The following is an 18708-nucleotide window of genomic DNA, read 5'->3' as shown; positions in this document are numbered from 1 at the left end:
AACTGCTGCATGCATTATTTGTTGTGACCAAAGCACTTCTCTTGAGTCTGGGACTTTTTGCCTCAGAAAGCAAATAAAAAAGGACTTTGTGTGTTGTAGTTTTTTTTTTGTTAGAGATCATTTTCAAAAATCAGGAGAAGTGAGCACAGAATCCAACCTGGGCTAACAGGTTTTGTGAAATCTGCTCTAAGCATCAGATGAACCAGAACTAACAGTGTTAAGTTAATTAAACTGTCATTTAAATAGTTGATTTATATTACTTCACAGCTGATAGCTCTTTGGGAATCACCTAGCTGATGCTAAAATACATTTTTAGGTGTCAACCTGTGTTATTTTTGGTGTTATTCGTAGAATCGGCTGAAGAAATTGGAACAAATTGTGTCTTTTTGACCAGGCTGCAGGAAACAAAGTGCTTTTATGTTCATGTACCTGAAGGGTTTATTAGCGTGGGGCACCAGAGACTCATGAACCATCAGTGTCAATTTTAAACAGGAAGTGGTCAAATTAGGTCAAATTTAAGACTCGAGTACAACTGAAATTCAATCCATTGCAATCAAATGATTAACATTTATTCACATATTAACAAAATTTGCTATTTGAATAATAAAATGTTATGGAAATTTGATATTGAGCCTGTCTGCTGAGTCTTATCTGTGTTTAAAACAAATCAATCCTGCCATGTGTAATTTGCTGGTTGAATTCATAATGCAGAATGGCTAACCTTCCATAAACTATCTTGATTCTGTATTTGTTCTCATTTTCGGTTATACTTTTAAAGGTTATGCTGCAGAGCAGGTTGCAAATAAAGCATTTTGTCAAGCAGAAGACTTAAAACCACCCCTCGGGCGAAGTGGAACACTTCACTGAACAAACAGCTCCAAGTCCAAATTGTTCTTGTCAATGGTGCAGAAAATTGGGGTGCTGTACAGGAATTCTATCCAATAAAGCTGAAATGTTTTATTTCACTACTCTTATCTTTATTATTTAAAACGTGAAAAGTCAAGGCAGCTTTTATCGACTTGTAAATGTGACAAAACTTTCTCCAGACAACAAAAAACCTGTTCGAACAACACGGTAAGAGACGCAGGCAACGTCTGTCAGTAAACGGAGGAGTCGGAGAAAACCTGAGGGACAAAAATAGACCTTAAGTTTAAAAAAAATAATAAAAATCACTCTGCAAGCACACACCAGATGTGGCTCAACCAGTAATAAAGCGTGGGCAGTGTCACGTCTGTGACTGACAGGAGCTCGGGGGGGAAAAACATCACAGTTTCAACACATTCATGGGTTAAGAAAAGATAAATAACTGGAATGGCTTGATACGCTGGGAAGTAATGAAGTGTAAAGAAACAGTTAGGGCACTTGTCACGCACACGATTTGTCACAATGTGTCGAGGAGAGGGTAAATTAATTCATAATAAGATTTAAACCTGTTGTATCCTGTTGTGGTGGTTGATGCCTTTTTAATACTTTAAGCTTTTAGCTACTGTTCTGTGACATTTAGCTCTTTTCTAGCCTTTCACTACTTTTAACGAGCCTTTTGATACTTGTAGCATTTAGCTAAGCTTCTGCTGCTTTTAGCTACCATTTGACTGCTTTTATTGTTTAGCTAGCCTTTTGCTACAATAACCTTTTAGCTAGCCTTTTACCTTTTGCTACTTTTACCTACTGTTCTTATAATTTTAGCTTTTAGCTAGTCTTTTGCTACTTTTAGCTAGCATTTTTGATATTTCTTTCTTTTAGCTGTCAAGGTCCAGGGCTCCTTTGAAAAAAAAATCTTGTGATCTGAATTGGAATCACCTGGTTAAATAAAATAATAAATAAATAAAACTAGGATTTAGCCTTTACAACTCTTCTTCAGGAAATTCAGTACCTAGCAATCACATTTTTTTAGTTCAATAAGTGACTAAATGATAAATTATATAATAAGATACATGAGTTAATAAACTCTAAGTGATTCTTTTGTGACAACAGGCTAAGAGGTACTTTTGAATTTGCTGAAAATAAAAAGAAATAATGACTTGTGTTTACTGTCAAACCTGTAACCCAAATAGCTCTATCAGAGCTATCCTGAGCCCATCACAGGACAGGTTTTAGATGCATAATTTCTCTATAAAAATAGGAGAAAATGAAAGGATAAAACCTGTAAAATATCGCATGGAACAGAAATTTTAAAGTGCCATGAAGTAGCTCCAAAAGCATATAAATGATCACAATGTAATGTTTTGATTTTACAAAAACAAATCTGATTCATAAAATGACAGGAAATGTTGTGTATTTATGCAAATATCATGAAATGTCTGAAAGATACAACCTAACAGGAAAGCTGGTGGAGCCCTGAGTTTCTCGCACCGCTCTCTGATTGGTCCCTGGTGAGGGGGGCGTGGCTTATGATTGTGCGTGTTTCACAAAACCAGCCTCCACGCCGCTCATGCTTTCATTCACTACGGATTTTGTCGAGTTCACTTGTTCTCTCCAGCCTTTTTGTTTGTTTGTGTGTTTGTTTGTTCCACGAATCAGTTCGTTTCCTTTTATTTTTTTATTTTTGTTTCGTTTTTCCTGCAAGATTCCCAGCTGAGCGTGCAGCCTTCAGGTGCCCGGACGAGGAGCACTTTTGGAAAACTTTTTCTCTTTTTTTTCCTCTCTCTCGCTCGTGCACCACCAACCTGATCTGAGCTCCTCGCCTTTGCACGCCTCCACTCCTGTCTGTCCGTCATGGATTTAGTTTGGGTCGTGAGCTTCGTTGTGAGCGCCTGCGCCTGGTTCGCTTCGGCGGAGCGACACAGCGTCTACTGGAACAGGACGAACCCCAAGTAAATATCTGTTTTCATTCCCATCCCGCCTCTGTCAGCTCCCAATGATGCAAACACACTGGTTGCTGCTGTTATTTTAGCGCCTTAGAGGATTAAATGTACTTTTACTCAATGCGCAGTGCAGATGAAGTTACTTGGATTAATTAACACCTTAAAGCTGAGATTGTTGTCATGATGAGTTCCTGCTGCTGACATGATAATGCGCGAGCCTCTTCTCCCTCGCGGGGCCTGTTATTAAAGGGCTGTTTACCTGTAATTCAGTGGCTCAACCTGATCACATTTAATCCGTTTTGCAATCTGCGCATCTGCTGCACAATGAGTTGCATCCGGTTCAGACGTGTATTCGTGCCATTAAAGAGCGCATGTTTTGAAAAAGGGGGAGATTAAAATTAATTTAATTGCTGGGTTTCTGTGCAGGAATTCAAAGTATCTTTTGATGCATTTGTGCTTCACTGCTGCGAGTTTTGTTTTTGTTTTTTAATCGCCCGATTTAAACACACTACGGGGGCGATAATGTTTTTGTCCGTGTCTGCGAAAGAGTGTTAGCAGAATATCTCATGAACCACTGGGCGAATTTTGATGAAGTTTGCAGAAATGCATCTACTCTTCATTTAACTTTTGGAAACAACCAGATTCAAGATGGTCGCCACAGCCAACTGAGCTTAAAAACACAAAAGCGACTAAAATTTTACAGATGTTTGCCCACGATTTGGTGTGGCGGTAGTTGAGAGTGATCCCAAACACATATTCTGAGCTCTATCAGATTACAATTACAGAGAAAATTTGTAATTTGTCCGCTGTCGTTTGCCCGTCTGTTAGTAAAATATCTCATGAACTACTGGACGAATTTTAATGAAACTTTCAGGAAATAATTACTGGATGTTTATCTACAGCTGATTAAGTTTTGGAGTCAACCCAATTAAAGATGGTTGCTATAACCAACTGTTTGTCAAAAACACAAAAATTGCGATAATAAAGTCAGTTTTAAAGATATCATGCTAGGATTTGGTGTGATGGTAGCTGAGACCTATTAACAATATATACTCACAAGTGCTACTCACTGCACGGGATGTTTGCTCAAAACGTTGGCATTAATGCTTGGAGTTAACCCTGTTTGTCTGTTAGCAAAATATCTCATGAACCACTGAACAGATTTTTTGAAACTTTCAAGAAGTATTAATTGGTTGTGCATCTGGAACTGATTAACTTTTGGAGTCGACCCGTTTCAAGGTGGCTGGTACAGCTAGTCTACCTTGTCCAACACAGAAACGGTTAGAACTCTGTCAGCTTTACAAATATTGAGCTGAAATTTGATGTGGTAGTAGCTGAGAGTCATTCACAACAAATACTATGGCATCTTGAGATATTGCAGGGGATAACATTGTTTTCATCTCTGGCATGAAAGGCAGCGGGAGATGTGAATTCCTTCAAAGAAAGCTAGTCCTTCAGTCCAGTCATTAGTTTGTATCCTCTCAGGATGGAGAGAGCCCTTAAATTTTTTCCATGTGTGTATTTTTTTTATACAGGCTTGACTCACAGAAGAACGTGTTGAAATATCTGTTGCAATATCCTCCCATCTGACAGAGCCCTAACCTCTGTGTGGAGTGGGAGGCTGCTGCCTTCCCTAAATCAGGAGGCATCACATGGGGGTTCTGTGTGGCTGTCAGGGAAACGTACGGGCGTTCATATTTCAGGTGGTGAGACGGGTAATAATGGTGCACGACAGAGACAGAGGAGGTAACATGACGCCTGCCCAGTAGGTCACACTACAGGGAGAGAGATGGATTGCTCAGGGAGGAGAAATCGGAGCTCAAATTGTCAGGGTTAGGGGCCATTCGGAATAAGTAGGGGTCAATTAGAATTATGGGTTGATGATGTCTGGGGTATACAAAAGGAGGTCAGGTTTGCACGTCACATGCAAAGGTTCTGCAGGCACCCACACACACAAACACACCCACATGGACGGGCAAGTGCGAACAGACACTCCTGGCAGACAATCACTCAATCACACCAACCGAAGCCGTCTAAATCAATCACACTCGCTCTGCAAACACCAAATGTTCTCCCACAAGCTCACATCCAACTTTCTCCTTCCCTCCCGACGGGGGCTAAAACTGCATCGTTTAACGTTCTCAGAAAGTCCATAATTACAGCGGCGAAGCTTTTCTCTGAAAAGTCAGAGTCCCAGATGGAGAGGCTTTTTGTTGTGCAGTGCAACAACGGTGGTCACGCTCGTGGGCATGCTGGTAATCCCTGTTTTTTTGCGCTTGCTATCAGACGACTGCGCTAAACCTCTCTTCAGCTAGTCCTAATCTTGTATTCACAGGAATAAAATGAAGCCCGGAGTCTCTGAAATGTTTTCATTTAGAGTGTTTTCATCAATCGCAGCAATCGTCTGTCTGCTTTGACCCATCACCTGATATAGTGTGACGTCCGTGTGCCTTTCCCTCTTTCAGGTCCCGACTTATAGCTGTCCTCGGACTCCCAAAACTAGTCGTTAATCAAACTGATCTCAGATTGATCACTCCGGTCCACATGGATCAGGCTCATTTCCTTTTGCTCAGTTTTTTTTTTTGTTTTGTCGCCTTAGGAGGCAAAGGTGGAGAAGTTGTGCTTTTGCCTGTCTATTGTCATATCTCATGAATCACTGAACAAATTTTAGTGAAACTTTCAGAAAGTAATCATTGCATGTTCATCTACTTCTGATCAAGATGGCTGCTACAGCGAATCTACAGAGATGTTTATAAAATATTCTAAATTATAAATATTATGGGAAAATTTATGTAACGGTAGCTGAAAGTCATCTTCAACACATACTCTGAGCTTTAATGCATCTCACAAGATGCAGCTGTGGCGGCCATCTTGATTTAAAACTCTATCTTGGAAAGCAGCAGGGGATATGCATTTCTTCAAGTAATAGTAAGCCAACAGTTTCTGTGTGTGTGTGATCACGCCTTGGGATCTGCTGACTTCCAAGATTGAGTCCGCTCGAACTTCAATGACTACTTTGTTTCAGCATGTGTGAAATCTGTTCCCGACAGTGTTTGTGTTTCAGACCTTTTCTGACATTTCACCACTCTGTGGATTTCCATTCTTTGTTTCAGATTAGCAGCAGCTTAATCACCAGCAATTCCCAGAATGAGGTGCACCAGTGCTCCCTGTTAGCTGGGTTTGGCATGTCGGTGTGTGCATGTTTTTTTTTTTTTTTTTTTTTTTTTAAAGGGAGTGTCCGTGCTTACTCACACCGTGACTCACATACACGCTCACACACATTACCCGAGTCATGCACACATGTCCGTCTCTTCTGAACCCTAAAACTGAAATGTGAAGTAATAATCTGCTCCTTTTTTCCTTTTCCCTGCTGGCAGACCATGAGTAGACCACCACCTTTACCCCTCCTCCTCCTCTTTCTTTGCTTTGTACCTGTCTGCCCCTCTCTCCGCCACATCCCTCCCCCTCTTTTTGGCCAGGTTCCATTCTTCTGCCTGGTTTTGAAGCTCTTTTAACCATTTAGTGTCTCTTTCACATTCTGAACTTCTTATTTTTTCAAATTAACTCCTTTAGTAAGTTAAAGGGGATAGTTCAGATCATTTGAAGTGAGGTTTGTGAAATGGTTATAAACAAATGATATCTTACCTGTTGTAGATAGCTCTTTGAACGGCCTCAGACTGGAGAAACAGTTTAGTTCTGAGCAGAATTGTGAGATAATAGTTGTTGTGAGCAAAGACAAAAGTCTGCCACCTTAAAAATAAAATCTAAAGAATTTCATAGCAATTCATGCTAGCTTTATTTTATAAGCCTTTGCATCGCTGCCAATTTTGCATTCAACTTTATTTTTATTGAATACTGTTTGGCTGCTTGCAGAAATGGTGGCAACAAGTAGTTGTAGCACTTCCTCTTGGAATATCATCAAATTTCTGCCAATTTAACCATGCAATCCACGTTCTAGGCCCAGCTTGGACTAGCTGTTAGCTCATCAGTTTGTTCAGAGCTTCTCTAAAATGAAGCCGCTCAAAGCCTTGTCCAGAACAGGTGAGATATTTGTTGTTCGTAGCCTTTCCACGGAACCCCACTTCAGATGATCCAAACTATCACTTAAACTTCAGAATTCCTTTCACAATGTGCATGTCATTTTATTGTATATGCTTAAACATGCGCTGCGTTGGTTCCAAAGAGAGTTATTTCTGGTATGTTTCAGCCACATGAAAGGTTTTCTTGGTATTTATCCAGTCAATGTGGCGGTTTTGTGATGCGCCCCATACAAATTGGGGGAACGGTCTTCACAGTGGGCCACAGAAAGAGAATAGTAACTGGTGTGACTGATCAAGGGTCAGAGTTCACCATGTGATGAAGTGGCATGGCCTCTATCAATCTGTCAGTCATCCTGTCACGGCGGTGGTCCCTGAATACTCGCTGCCATTCAGGCCAGCTTCTCTTCTCTCAGCCATCGCTCTGCCTCTGGGAAACTTTCCCCCCTCCACCTCTGTCTTTTTGGTCCCCATCGCTCCTTTGCCAGCTTTTATCTCAACTTTTACAAGCTGTCCCTTTTCAGTCTATTATTTCTTCACCTCCAACTCCTGGTTCTCAGAGAAGGGAAGGAGAAAAGGAAGCACGCTAAGAGGTGTGGAATTTTTTTAGCGTTCTTGGCACCCATGGCGATCACAAGGCACTTTGCCCTTTTCTTCGCACGTTTTTCCCCTCTTTGCTCTTTCCATTTAGGCTTCCTTCTTTTACTGTCTTAAGAAAAGCCACTCAAGTCTTGTTTTTTTCTTTCTTTTTGGACTCTTCCTGGTCTTTTCACATCTCTGTCCATGCTGTCTTTAAGCGTCTTTCTAAAGCAGTGGAGCCAGTCCGAGCACTCGCATTAGTGTAGGAGGAAAATTCAACGAAAGGGGAAAAACAACTGGAGTGTCTGTTTGCCTTCTGTGCGTGTGCTCGCATGCATGTTTGAGAAGATGAAAGATAAGATTGTGTAGTCACTTTAGTTGGTGTGATCACATGGTGGCAATAAAAAGTAAAGGTTTGTGGTTTTCAGTAAAGCTAAGTTACTTACAGGAAAAAACATCCAGGTTTTCCCACTTCCCTTCCTAATCTGGGCCCATACCCTCCCCCTCTCCTTTGGTCAGTGGCCTCAGAAAATTCCTAAACCAATCCATCCTTGTCATGAATTGTCTGCCTCCATCTCCCCTCCTACTACCCTTGTAATCCGTCTGGTAAATTGAATATTGTGAAAATGCTCATCAAAACTGTCAAACAGTTGGTAATCACATATATGCTCAGTGATCACTCTCTGTTGGCCTCTCTTATCGTTACACGCTTGACCGTGTTTACAAGACTTCGTTTATTCTCTGTTCGATATTCTCACTCTGTTTTCACAGTGTCAGAGATAGGAGGGCTTGTTTTATTGACCGTAGTCCATAATAAATCAGTCCAAAGGTCTGAACTTCCTGCAGGCAAGTTGTTGTGTCGGAGTCTGCCCGCTGCGCGTCTCCGTCGAAGTGCTGCGCTTCCTGTTGGCGTCTTTTCCCGGGAAAGCTGCGTATCCTGTCCGCACAATAAACAATACATTTCTCACACACCAACACACGCAAGGCCCTAGAAGATTGGATGCAAGAGTTGATTAAACTTCCCAAGCTTTCATGGGAAATATTTAAAAGGGTGAGAATATTTTGATTAAATATGAGTAATTGTTTTATGACGGATGCGTTCAACCGCGGCGCCTCAAGCGTGATTTTTTTTTTTTTTTTTTTTCCCCCATGTCTTCCCTGCTGGCAAATCTCTGAACTGTCTGCATCTGGATTCACCTCTGATCAGTGTCACTCTGATGAGCCCCACCAGTGTTTCCTCATCCTCTCCCTGTCCTGGTCCCTCGCCTTTATCTACGCACCAGACTTCCCGCCCTACTCCTTCTTTCTTACTGCACTGATTTACAAGAAATCACAGAGGAACAACTCCAGGTCTTTATTATGATGACTTTGAACCAGAGCCATGTTGTCCTCCAGACATGTTTATCAAGTCTTGGTGACACTCAATGAACAAACGGCGTGTAAGCGTTTGAATGAGGAAGAATGAGCCAGCAAGAGTCAGATATTATCTGTGAAATGCCCCCATTGTGTTTGTTTTATTGTGTAAATGTGGGCTATTGTGTAACTTCATGACTTTTTTTTTGTCCTGTTTGTTGAAACTTTGGTTGTGGACCATAAAGGTGTCCACTTACAAGGAAAACTTCTTACCCCGAGAGGTGAGTTGGGTTATTGAAAAGCATCTCATTTGGCTGTGATTGTTGGCGACGAATTGCGAACGACATTTGCGAGAGTTTTCTAAAATGTCTCGAAACCTTTGCAAAGGTTTTCGGTTTCCTCGTGTGAATTACAGGGCCTCACTCTCATGTAGCTAGAATTTTGAACGTGTTTTGAAAAATTTGCAAGATAAGTTCTCTGCATGAACGCAATAATTTAGATATTTTGAAGTTGGGTTCTGTTTTATCTTGCTTGTTTCAGATATCTCTGTGAACAATCTGTTTGGAGAAATAGTTTAATTTTTACCTGGTGAACAAGCCAACAGGTAGTTTAAGAGAGGCCAAGATCAAAATGGCTTACTGCCATTTTAAAATGTCAGATCTCAAAAATTTCATAGCAGTTCATATGAACACCATTTTAAAAACCTTTTACATTGCTGTCAGTTTTACATTACAATTATTTTTGTAGAAATCTTGTGATGTTTTTGCCTAAAGTGCCACAGTGCTGATCAGTTTAATCTACCATATTTTATTGTGTTTGAAAATGGAATAAAAAGTGAATTTTTATGTTTGAAAATCAGTTCAACAGTTTGTTTTTATATCCCTGTACAGATGTTTGTCTCTTGGGAAATGAGAGTTCAGTCCTGACCCTTCTGCTCTGACCCTTATAAGATACAAATGGCTCCAGGAACGGAGTTAGACGGTTGGAAAAAGCATAAGTATTTATCTAAGCCTCTTTTCGTGGAGCAGAATCAGCCAATTATTTCTCTGCTGGACTCTTTTTCGCTTCACTGGGTGGCAAAAGCAACTTGGCTAGTCGAGCCAGCAACACTGGCGGAATGACCAATGATCCTGACAGACAAAGGTTGAATGGCAGAGAGAAAGCTGATTGAGAGTGATGATAAAAAGTCACAGGGCAAAGAATGAAGGTTGGAATATTATGTTTAAAAAAAAAACGGGAAGGCTGAAAGAGTTGGGACCACATTTGTTTCTATGACGACCCACATCACATTGTGCTTGGCTCTGCAAACGGTGGGTCAGAGAGCGCTGCATACTCGGAATACCACCAGGACAGGTTGTGATTGGTTCAGTGGCTCCGAGGTGGGGGAGGGACAGAGTTGACATGAGGATCTGGTTTGCTTATTGAGCGATGAAAGACGAACAGGGAGTGGGAGGGAACAGCCGACGGTGATGGATGAATAGCTAGACGAACGTTACCAGAAGAATTTGAGCAACAACATTAAACAGCCCGACTTAATGCTTCACTGTTCTGTGAAGCTCACAAAAATAAACTGCTCTCTTGTGTCCAATATTTTTCTATTAGCCTCTTATCACCACTCAATCCACATTTTGCTTCACACATAACGACTGCCAGTAAGTTTCCTTTGAACTCCAAATCTGTCCTGTACAGGACTAATACCCCTCTCTATAGGAGGACAAAGGCAGTAGAAAAAAAAACTCCACCCTGTCTGTCTCGCCCCTTAATGCTGTCCCCAGCCACCAGCCCCTGATTTGGGCCTCGATGTCCACGTTAAGCCCCTGTATTAAGCAGGGTCTGGTGCTGATGAATGGACCCCAGCTCAGCCTCTGCTCCACCCAATAGTCCAGCTGATTAGATTACAAAATGTGTCCTGAGTGTCTCTGATTGTGGACATCTTAGAGATGAAAGACAACTTTGGAGAATTGTTGATTGAATATAATTGTAAAAATGGGTTAAATTTTTATTGCCTGCCTTTCATGGTGGTGGGTGATCATGTATTTATGTGTGTGTGTGTTTGTTGGCAAACTGTCTTATGAACCGCTGAAAAGATTTTTAACAAAACTCTCAAAGGATGGACGTCTAGAAACTGATTACTTTTTGGAGTCAACACAATCCAAGATGGCTGTCAGCAACTAATCAACCTTAGAAAACACAAAAATGGCTGCAGCTAAATCATTTGTACAGATATTGAGCTAAGATTAGTTGTGAAACTAGCTGAAACTGATTCCCAACACATACTTGGAGCGTTAATAGATCTCTAAAACTTTGGCATACGAGGTGGTGGGTGATATTAATTTCTTCAAAGAACGCTACTCATGTCGGCATCCGTTTATGAAATTTAAAATCCATGTGACTTTTTTTCTTACTTCCTGTGCATAAAATTCCCAGGTGCTGACTTTGCAAAAATGTCTGACCTTTGATCCTCATCTTTTCCTCTTCGAGGTTCGACATTCCAAAGGGTGATAGAGCACAGAGAGATGAGAAGGTGATGGATGGGTGAAAGGAGGGGATGGTTGAGAAGGAAGAAAAAAGGCACACCAAAAATATTCAAGAAAGATTAGGCTTCTGTTCTCGATGAACCCTCCATTAAATCAAGAATTCCTTTGCAGAAAAAGAGGAAGTACGGCGGGATCCAGTTTGTGGCATATTTTTCACCAGATTGCGAGCTCACACGTCTGACCGCTTCTGACTCTGCTATCATCTCAGCTCTTTATTGGCATTCATTATCCGCCTTATCAAGACTGAAGCACACTCCCAGATTCCTCTGAGCTCTAGAGAGGCAACCCACCCGTACACACACTCAGACATAAACAATCACACACTTAAATCAGGCTGGGACAGATATGCATGTAGACAATACACGCTGCGTGCCTCGGCTCTGAAAATCATCTGTAAAGCGAGAATACAACTTGTGGCATCCACAGAAGCTTCGAGCCCCCACTGTTGATTAATAGAAAGCATCCTGGCATAAACAATGGAAATGAATCAATGCAGCCTATTACCACAGTGAGGGGAATCCGGCGTGCTGAAAGAAAGATTCTGAAAGTAAAAGTGGCAGGGATTTGACTTTGTTAGCTTAACTTTTTAACACAGATGCCAAAGCTCTCTTTAAAAGGGAGTAACTTCAATCGGTTAATTAAGCTGTTGATGTGGAGCGTTTCAATGCTGAGGCGTTAGAGGGGAACAAAAGGCAGCAGGATAATTAAAACTATTTGCCATTAATAAAAGGCGCTAGCCAGCCTCCCCCTCCCGGTGCGCATTCAGCAACTGTTCTCTCCACTAAGTGAGCTCCTCCATCATGCTGTGAATAGAGACACTGTATGAAATTGGCGTTGATGAAGCAAATTCAGTGCTCACACAGAAACACTTACTGTGAGAAACTTCAAAAGCCATTCCCAGCCCGAGCCCTTTGACCCGCCTCGCCCACTCCCATTCACATCCCCCAGACTCTCACCCTAAATGGGCTGGGAAGTGGGGAGCATGAGGGCATAATTACACCCCCCTTCCAGGGCAACTTTAATACCCTTTTTTGTGTTTTAATTGCACCCCCCTTAGACTCTCTTTTCATGAACACATCAGGACCATACCACAACCAGTTTGTAATCAGGGCTCAGGGTGTGGGGAGTTTATTTGTGTGCATTTCAGTGTTTGCAGGGGGGCAGACAACCTTGCTTGTTCAGTGGTGTTATCGATTCGAATGCAATTGAAAGTAACAGCGGGGGAAAAAAAAAACACTTAAGCGCCAATCTGGTAAACAGAGTGTGGCAGGCGAACTGAAGATAAGCACTAAGCCTTCTGCATCAATGCAAAATGATAATTATTGTTCTCCCCCATCCGAAAAAGTTGGCTGCTGCACACTGTATTTAGCATGGCTAGATGGAAGTTTCATCAGTACACAAAAAGAGGCTTGTTTTCTAATAGGTCTGTGTGTTACCATTGTAAGGGTGTTACTGGCTTATCTGTCCATCAGCAGTCAGGCAGAGATGAGTAAAACGATGGGGGAAGGGAGTCAAAAAGGGAGCCAGGAGTCAGGCCCAGAGTTTTGGAGCCACTGCGTCTGTCCCGTTACCAGGGGGGTTCAGGGAGACCTGTGGCAACAAACATCATTTAACTAATGAGCGGCTGGTGCCTGGACACTTTGATCATTAGTCACACATATGGACCCTGTCACTAAAACGCCACCAAATGCTACTTGTTACATTAAAGAGGTCTGTATGGGAATTCAGTGGGAAAAAAACCTACTTTAGTGGGTAACTTGTTGCAGCACAGCTTTTGGAAAAAGCAGCATTTGTATTTGATTGGTATATTTTGTGCCTATAGATTTAAAAGAACAGTTCAGATCTTTTGAATTGAAGTTCTTTGAAACAGTTATGAACACTTAACATCTTACCTGTTGTAGATAGCTCTATGAACGACCTCAGTTTGGAGAAATACTTTAATTCTGACTAGACTGATGAGCTAACGGCTAATCTGGGTGGGATCAAAACCACAGTGGATTGCTGCCATCTTAAAATAACTCCAGTTTTAAAATTTCACTGGCAATTTTGCACCGTCTGGTAGAAATATTATGTTTTTCTGTCAGAAGTGCCCCAGACTGTACCAAAAGTGCTACCTCTAGCTGCTACTGCAGGTTATTTCTGTCTGCAAATAACCAGAGTTCTGCATAAATAACTATGTAATACGAATTATGTACCTCTTTGAAATTTGTAACACTGAAGTTATTTTAAGATGACAGTAATTCACTTTGGTTTTGGCCCCTCAAGCTATCCATTAGCTCATCAATCTTATCAGATTTAAAATCTTATTTCTCCAAACTGAGACCATTCAAATAGCTATCTACAGGTAAGATATTAATTGCTTGTGACCTTTCCAAAGAACCCCACTTCAAAAGATCTGAACTATTGCTTTAAGGTCCTGAAGGCTTGAGAAGTCATAACTCATAAGATCTGTAGAAAAGATAGTTGGCTGCCTGTTTTTGGAGCTGTTGAAAGCCCAGAGTACCTACACATATTCATTGCAAAAGCAACAAAACTCTATATTACACACACATTCTTCTTGTGTTCTGTAAAAATATTTAAGTCTGTCGAATCTTATCCATCCTCAGGGATCCCCCTGATACTTCAAAACAGTAGGAGGCGGTAAACCGATAGGTATCGCCTGGGAGCCATGCACCAGGGGAGGAAAAGTGTCTGTGTGGCTTCGGTGGGTGTAAATACTAGGTAGCTACAGCTTTATGTTGTTGATAGATGGGAATTAGTGTGAAGTGTGTGTGTGTTGTGAGCGGTCAGCTACTGCTCCGGGCTGGTGATAGATGGCTTTGGCTGTGAAGAGAGCATTAGCTGCGAGCCGCCCCTGGAGCACCCGCTCAGTCGGGAGGAAACTGAAATACCTTTGGTGACAATTCCCCTGGAGATAAACTCATAATATCTCTGAAGAGAAACCCAAGAGGGACCTGAGAGGGTTGAGATTACAACTGCTTGGTCTCAGGCCAGTCAGTCTACAATTACATCTGCTGAGTCTTTTTAAGGTTATTGATAAAAGCCAAACAAACAAAACTGTTTTTTTTTTTCATCATATCAGTGTTTGCATCCAATAAACCTAAGTACATAAATTAGTCAAACTGCTTTGAAATGTTAAATTGTTATTTAAGTTATCTTTTTTTTAAAACTATACTGACTGTTTATGTGCAGCAGTGTGGAGCAGGCTAAAGATCTGCGTTTTTGAAAGAAAGAAGACGACTGTCGTAAAGAGGGTGGAGGAGTGAAGGGAGGGATGCAGGGAGGAATGGCAGACAGTCTGACTGTCTCTGTATTTGTAATGAGAGGGAATGTTGTGGAAGACAGTTACAGCCTTTCACCAAACCCATGCTGTGTGTGTTCATGTGTGTAATTAATGGGTTAAAACATATGTGACAGTTACGGTTCCGTATTTGTTCCTATTTCTGCAGCAGTCAGGTGTGTCTCCAACTTTGTTCATTACTTATTCTGATACTTTATCTGTGGGAGTGTTTGCTCGAAGCCTCGCCGATGTCGATACTCATCCCTTGTCTTGATGGGCTAGCTGACTGCTAATGTTTCTCAGTAAACATCGTTCAGCTCCGAGGGGATGCAGGATCAATCGGTGCCAATTCTTAGTACAACAGCAAGCTACTCCAGCCTCACGTTTATCCATATTTATGTGCACGATCTCTGCAGATCACTTTTACTCCTTTAATTCCTCTTGAACACACTCATCTTCTCACACAAACATTCTCTGTCCATCTCTCACTCGCAGGCCTCTGTCTTTCCGCTGATATCCCTGTTGTACATCTGGCATGCAGCCGATCAATATATAATCACGGGTTTTGAGGCTTATATTTATCACTGCTCTAATGCTGTAACCGTGGTTATCAGTCTCCTGCCACTTGTGTAACCTTCCTGCCCCCTGTCTCTTCTCTGCAGGTTCCAAAAGGACAACTATGCCGTGGAGGTGAAGCTCAATGACTACCTGGACATTGTCTGTCCCCATTACCCTCAGGGCGAGGTGCCGCTGCTGGATGCAGAGCGCTATGTGCTCTACATGGTGGAGCGTGAAGACTACGATTCCTGCAAGCCCCAGTCATACGACCAAATGCGCTGGGAGTGCGGCCATCCGTTTGCCCCTCACGCTCCGGAGAAGTTCTCTGAAAAGTTCCAGCGTTTTACTCCATTTACTTTTGGGAAGGAGTTTCGTCAAGGAGAAAGCTACTATTACATATGTAAGTATGCTTGTGCTCTTCTATGTCCATAATCTTTGTTTGGCTTGGTACCTCTAAACAAAAGCCTGCAAAGAATGTGGATCTTGTCAGTTTTGTTGGTTTTTGGTCGTAAATTGGCAAGTTAGTCCAAACCAAAGGGAGTTAAACACTCCCAACTATTAACAGAAAATACCTCCAAATTACCTACATTCCAGTTTCTTTTGAAGTTGCATGTAGAAACCTAGAATGACGCCAAACTAAGGCCCACAAAAGTGAACAAAAATAACATTTCAGGAGTTGTTTTTTTTTCTATGCAGCCATGTTGGACTTGAATAAGAGTTTACTTTGAGTCAAATTCAATTTAAAGAAGCATTTCAGATAAAAAAAATAAACAATTCAATAAACTCTAATATTTTAATATCCTGAATTATATGGAAAATGCAATCTTCTGTATAAACATGTAAAACATTTGCACCATATCTGCAAGGAGGCTATTTTTTTTTATTGATTTCCCACAAGAAAAGAGTGGCTGTCTCAGATTAAACCACCTTCAATCAGATAATGACAAAACATCCAATATTTATTTTAATCCACCCCAAAGGATTGTCTGTCTGGCTGCAAATCTTATCCTCAAAAGAAAGTATGACCAGAAGCTGGAGCATCAGCTATTTAAAGCTTAACATTCATAAGATGTTTTCAAGGTTTCCTGAGTGTTTTGTTCCTTTAGAATGTGCACAAAGGTCATGCAATTTTGTCACCCTGACCATGGTTGTAATTAGATAAACGGCAGGACAAGACACACTTGTGTCTAGTCACAGATGGCCTCTCAAGGCTTTATGCCTGCGTCTTTCTGTTGCCAAGAATTTCAGCAAGTGTGTGTTTGTATGTGTGCAGGCATGAAGGTGGATTAAGGGGAGGATAAGTGCATTAGTCTGGGTGTTAATGCCTGTGTTGCTGTTGTTTCCCTCTTTCTCTGCAGCCAAACCTTTGCACCACCACGGCCAAGAGTGTCTCAGGCTCCGAGTGGACGTCATCGCAGCCGACGGTGAGCAGAGCCTCCCTCTTGGATGAAAGGAGAATATTTGTGGTCAAACCCAAGCAGACTGCCTGATAGTGCGTGTCTTTTCTTTCAGGCTCTCAATCGGCCCGAGTGGCTAACGGAGGCACGGGTGGGGCTAAAGTTGGAGCAGGGGGTGGTGTTCACAACCCCTCCAACAGACCGCCTGCAGGTATGTTGGATCCTTTGTAATTATCTCTGACAGTAGTAAGCTAATGTAGGCTCATACGGGAGCACATTGAGGTGTAAACTAACATCTCGTCTTTGTTTTCCACCTTCCAACAGATGACCCAGTGGTAATCCTGCCAAACATCCAAAAGAGCGTACGGACAAACTCTGCAGTGGCATCTACATCGCTCTCATGCCTCTCATTGTTAGTCCCATTACTGCTTTTGTTGCACTGAGAGGACAGAAGGTTGTTTCTTTTTGACCAGGGACTACAATGAAGACAGTACATGGAGATGGGAACCACTGACTTAAAAAATAAAATAAAATGAAAACATGAATACCTTGTGCAGGCCACAGGGAGAAACTTTCAAACCTTGTAAAGTACAGACAGACTTTCTCATGCAACATGTTCATTTGAGACAAAAAATATTGGTGCTTTGTCCTATTTTTCAGAAGATTTCAGTATTTTTTTTTTTTTTTGTGGGGGGAAAAAAACAACAACAAAGCTCTCCTTGAGTTGTACTTTTTGGGGGCTCTCAAAAACAAACTTTGGAGGACGACACATTGCTTCAAAAGATATGAAGTTGCAGCACCTAAAGTGGGTGAAAAACAATCAAAAGCACAAACGCAAACTGGACTATCTTTGAATTCAATGTTTTAGTAGAATTAATCAGCATTTAAAGACAAACCTTTGGAGCCAAAGATCAGCCCTCTCTCCAACTTGTACTCTATACCACCTTTGAGTATTGTGTACTACTTGTCGTATTATCATTGTTTCTGAGTGGCGTTGATGTCTCAAGTGATTCTCTAAATGTAGCAATTTTACAGGTTCTCTTTGCAGACCATGTGCTCACATACTGTAGCACTAACACTGCACACAGCACACACCAACACACTACATGGCATCACTTCTGTGTACATTCTGTGAAGATCATTTATGCCGTTTGCAGCTGAGAGGTCTTACTGTACATGCGCTTGCAAAATGAAATGTTTACTGACAGGAAGGACTTTTCCTGTCTCCAGAGGTGGAGGTAGTGTTTGTGTGAAAGGGAATGAGTGTGTGAATATGTGAAGATGTGCCTGAACTGTGGAGTGTTTGTTTTAAGAAGAGTGTTGAGACGAAATGCTTTTTTTTTTTTTTTTTTATGCCAAAAAGCAAACACTGGCAAGTTGAGTGTGTCGCGGAGAGGCTGGACTTCTCTGCTTCTTGCCCCAGTTGTAGGTTAAACATGACATGAAGGGCTGTAGGAAATTATTCTTTTAAAAAAAAATGAAAACAAAGGAGTTTAGATCATTTAATGTTGTAGTCACCAGTTCACAACAGACAAGGCACTGCATTGAACAGAGTTGCTAAGCTCATCTTCACCTGACAGGCAAAGCACAACCGTGTATGACTGCCACCATTTTTTTTTTACCCGAATTCTTGTTGCCTACTTTTGTACATGTGTAAGTAAAAAAAATAGTGTAAAATATGTGCATATTTCTATGTAAATATATAGAGATTATATTAAAAAAAATGGTTTGATAAATGTGAAAGATTTTCATGTGAAATAAAAATGATATTTTTTTGAAAACCAGAACAGATTCTTGTGGTTGTCATGGCAGCGTGGCTTTGGGGGATGAAGGAACACTGTTTGCTCTTTTTGTTCCAGACCAAATGTCTCAAGCAACTATTGAATAAATTAGCATTAAAACAAATTTTATCTGCACAAAATAATAAAAGACAGCCAATAAATGAATCTCACTGAACAGTGATCTTCAGACCTTTTTGGATGGATCAGTGTTGGGATATACTGATTGAAATTTTCTGTTAATCATTTATTCAGCATCAAATGTGTTTAATCTTTAGACTCTCATGTCCTATTAGCCATAGGTATATGAATCTCTATTCCAACTATTATCACCCGCCACTGAAGGTGAAGCGGTGATAATGTTCTTGCCTGTGTGTGAGTGTGT

At 41.3% G+C, this 18708-nt stretch overlaps 1 protein-coding gene across 1 annotated transcript; it reads left to right on the top strand.

Moving 5' to 3' along the window:
* Positions 1–2430: 2430 nt before the first annotated feature.
* On the top strand, positions 2431–18321 carry efna1a (ephrin-A1a). Its single transcript, XM_017420105.3, has 5 exons — positions 2431–2813; positions 15253–15548; positions 16507–16572; positions 16661–16756; positions 16870–18321. Exons 1-5 carry the CDS (start codon positions 2716–2718, stop codon positions 16986–16988), a joined length of 675 nt encoding a protein of 224 aa, XP_017275594.1. The 5' UTR covers positions 2431–2715; the 3' UTR covers positions 16989–18321.
* Positions 18322–18708: the final 387 nt, after the last annotated feature.

The sequence above is a fragment of the Kryptolebias marmoratus genome, linkage group LG5 (genome assembly GCF_001649575.2).
Source record: "Kryptolebias marmoratus isolate JLee-2015 linkage group LG5, ASM164957v2, whole genome shotgun sequence".
Lineage (NCBI taxonomy): Eukaryota > Metazoa > Chordata > Actinopteri > Cyprinodontiformes > Rivulidae > Kryptolebias > Kryptolebias marmoratus.
This window is presented reverse-complemented; position numbering and strand designations above follow the sequence as displayed.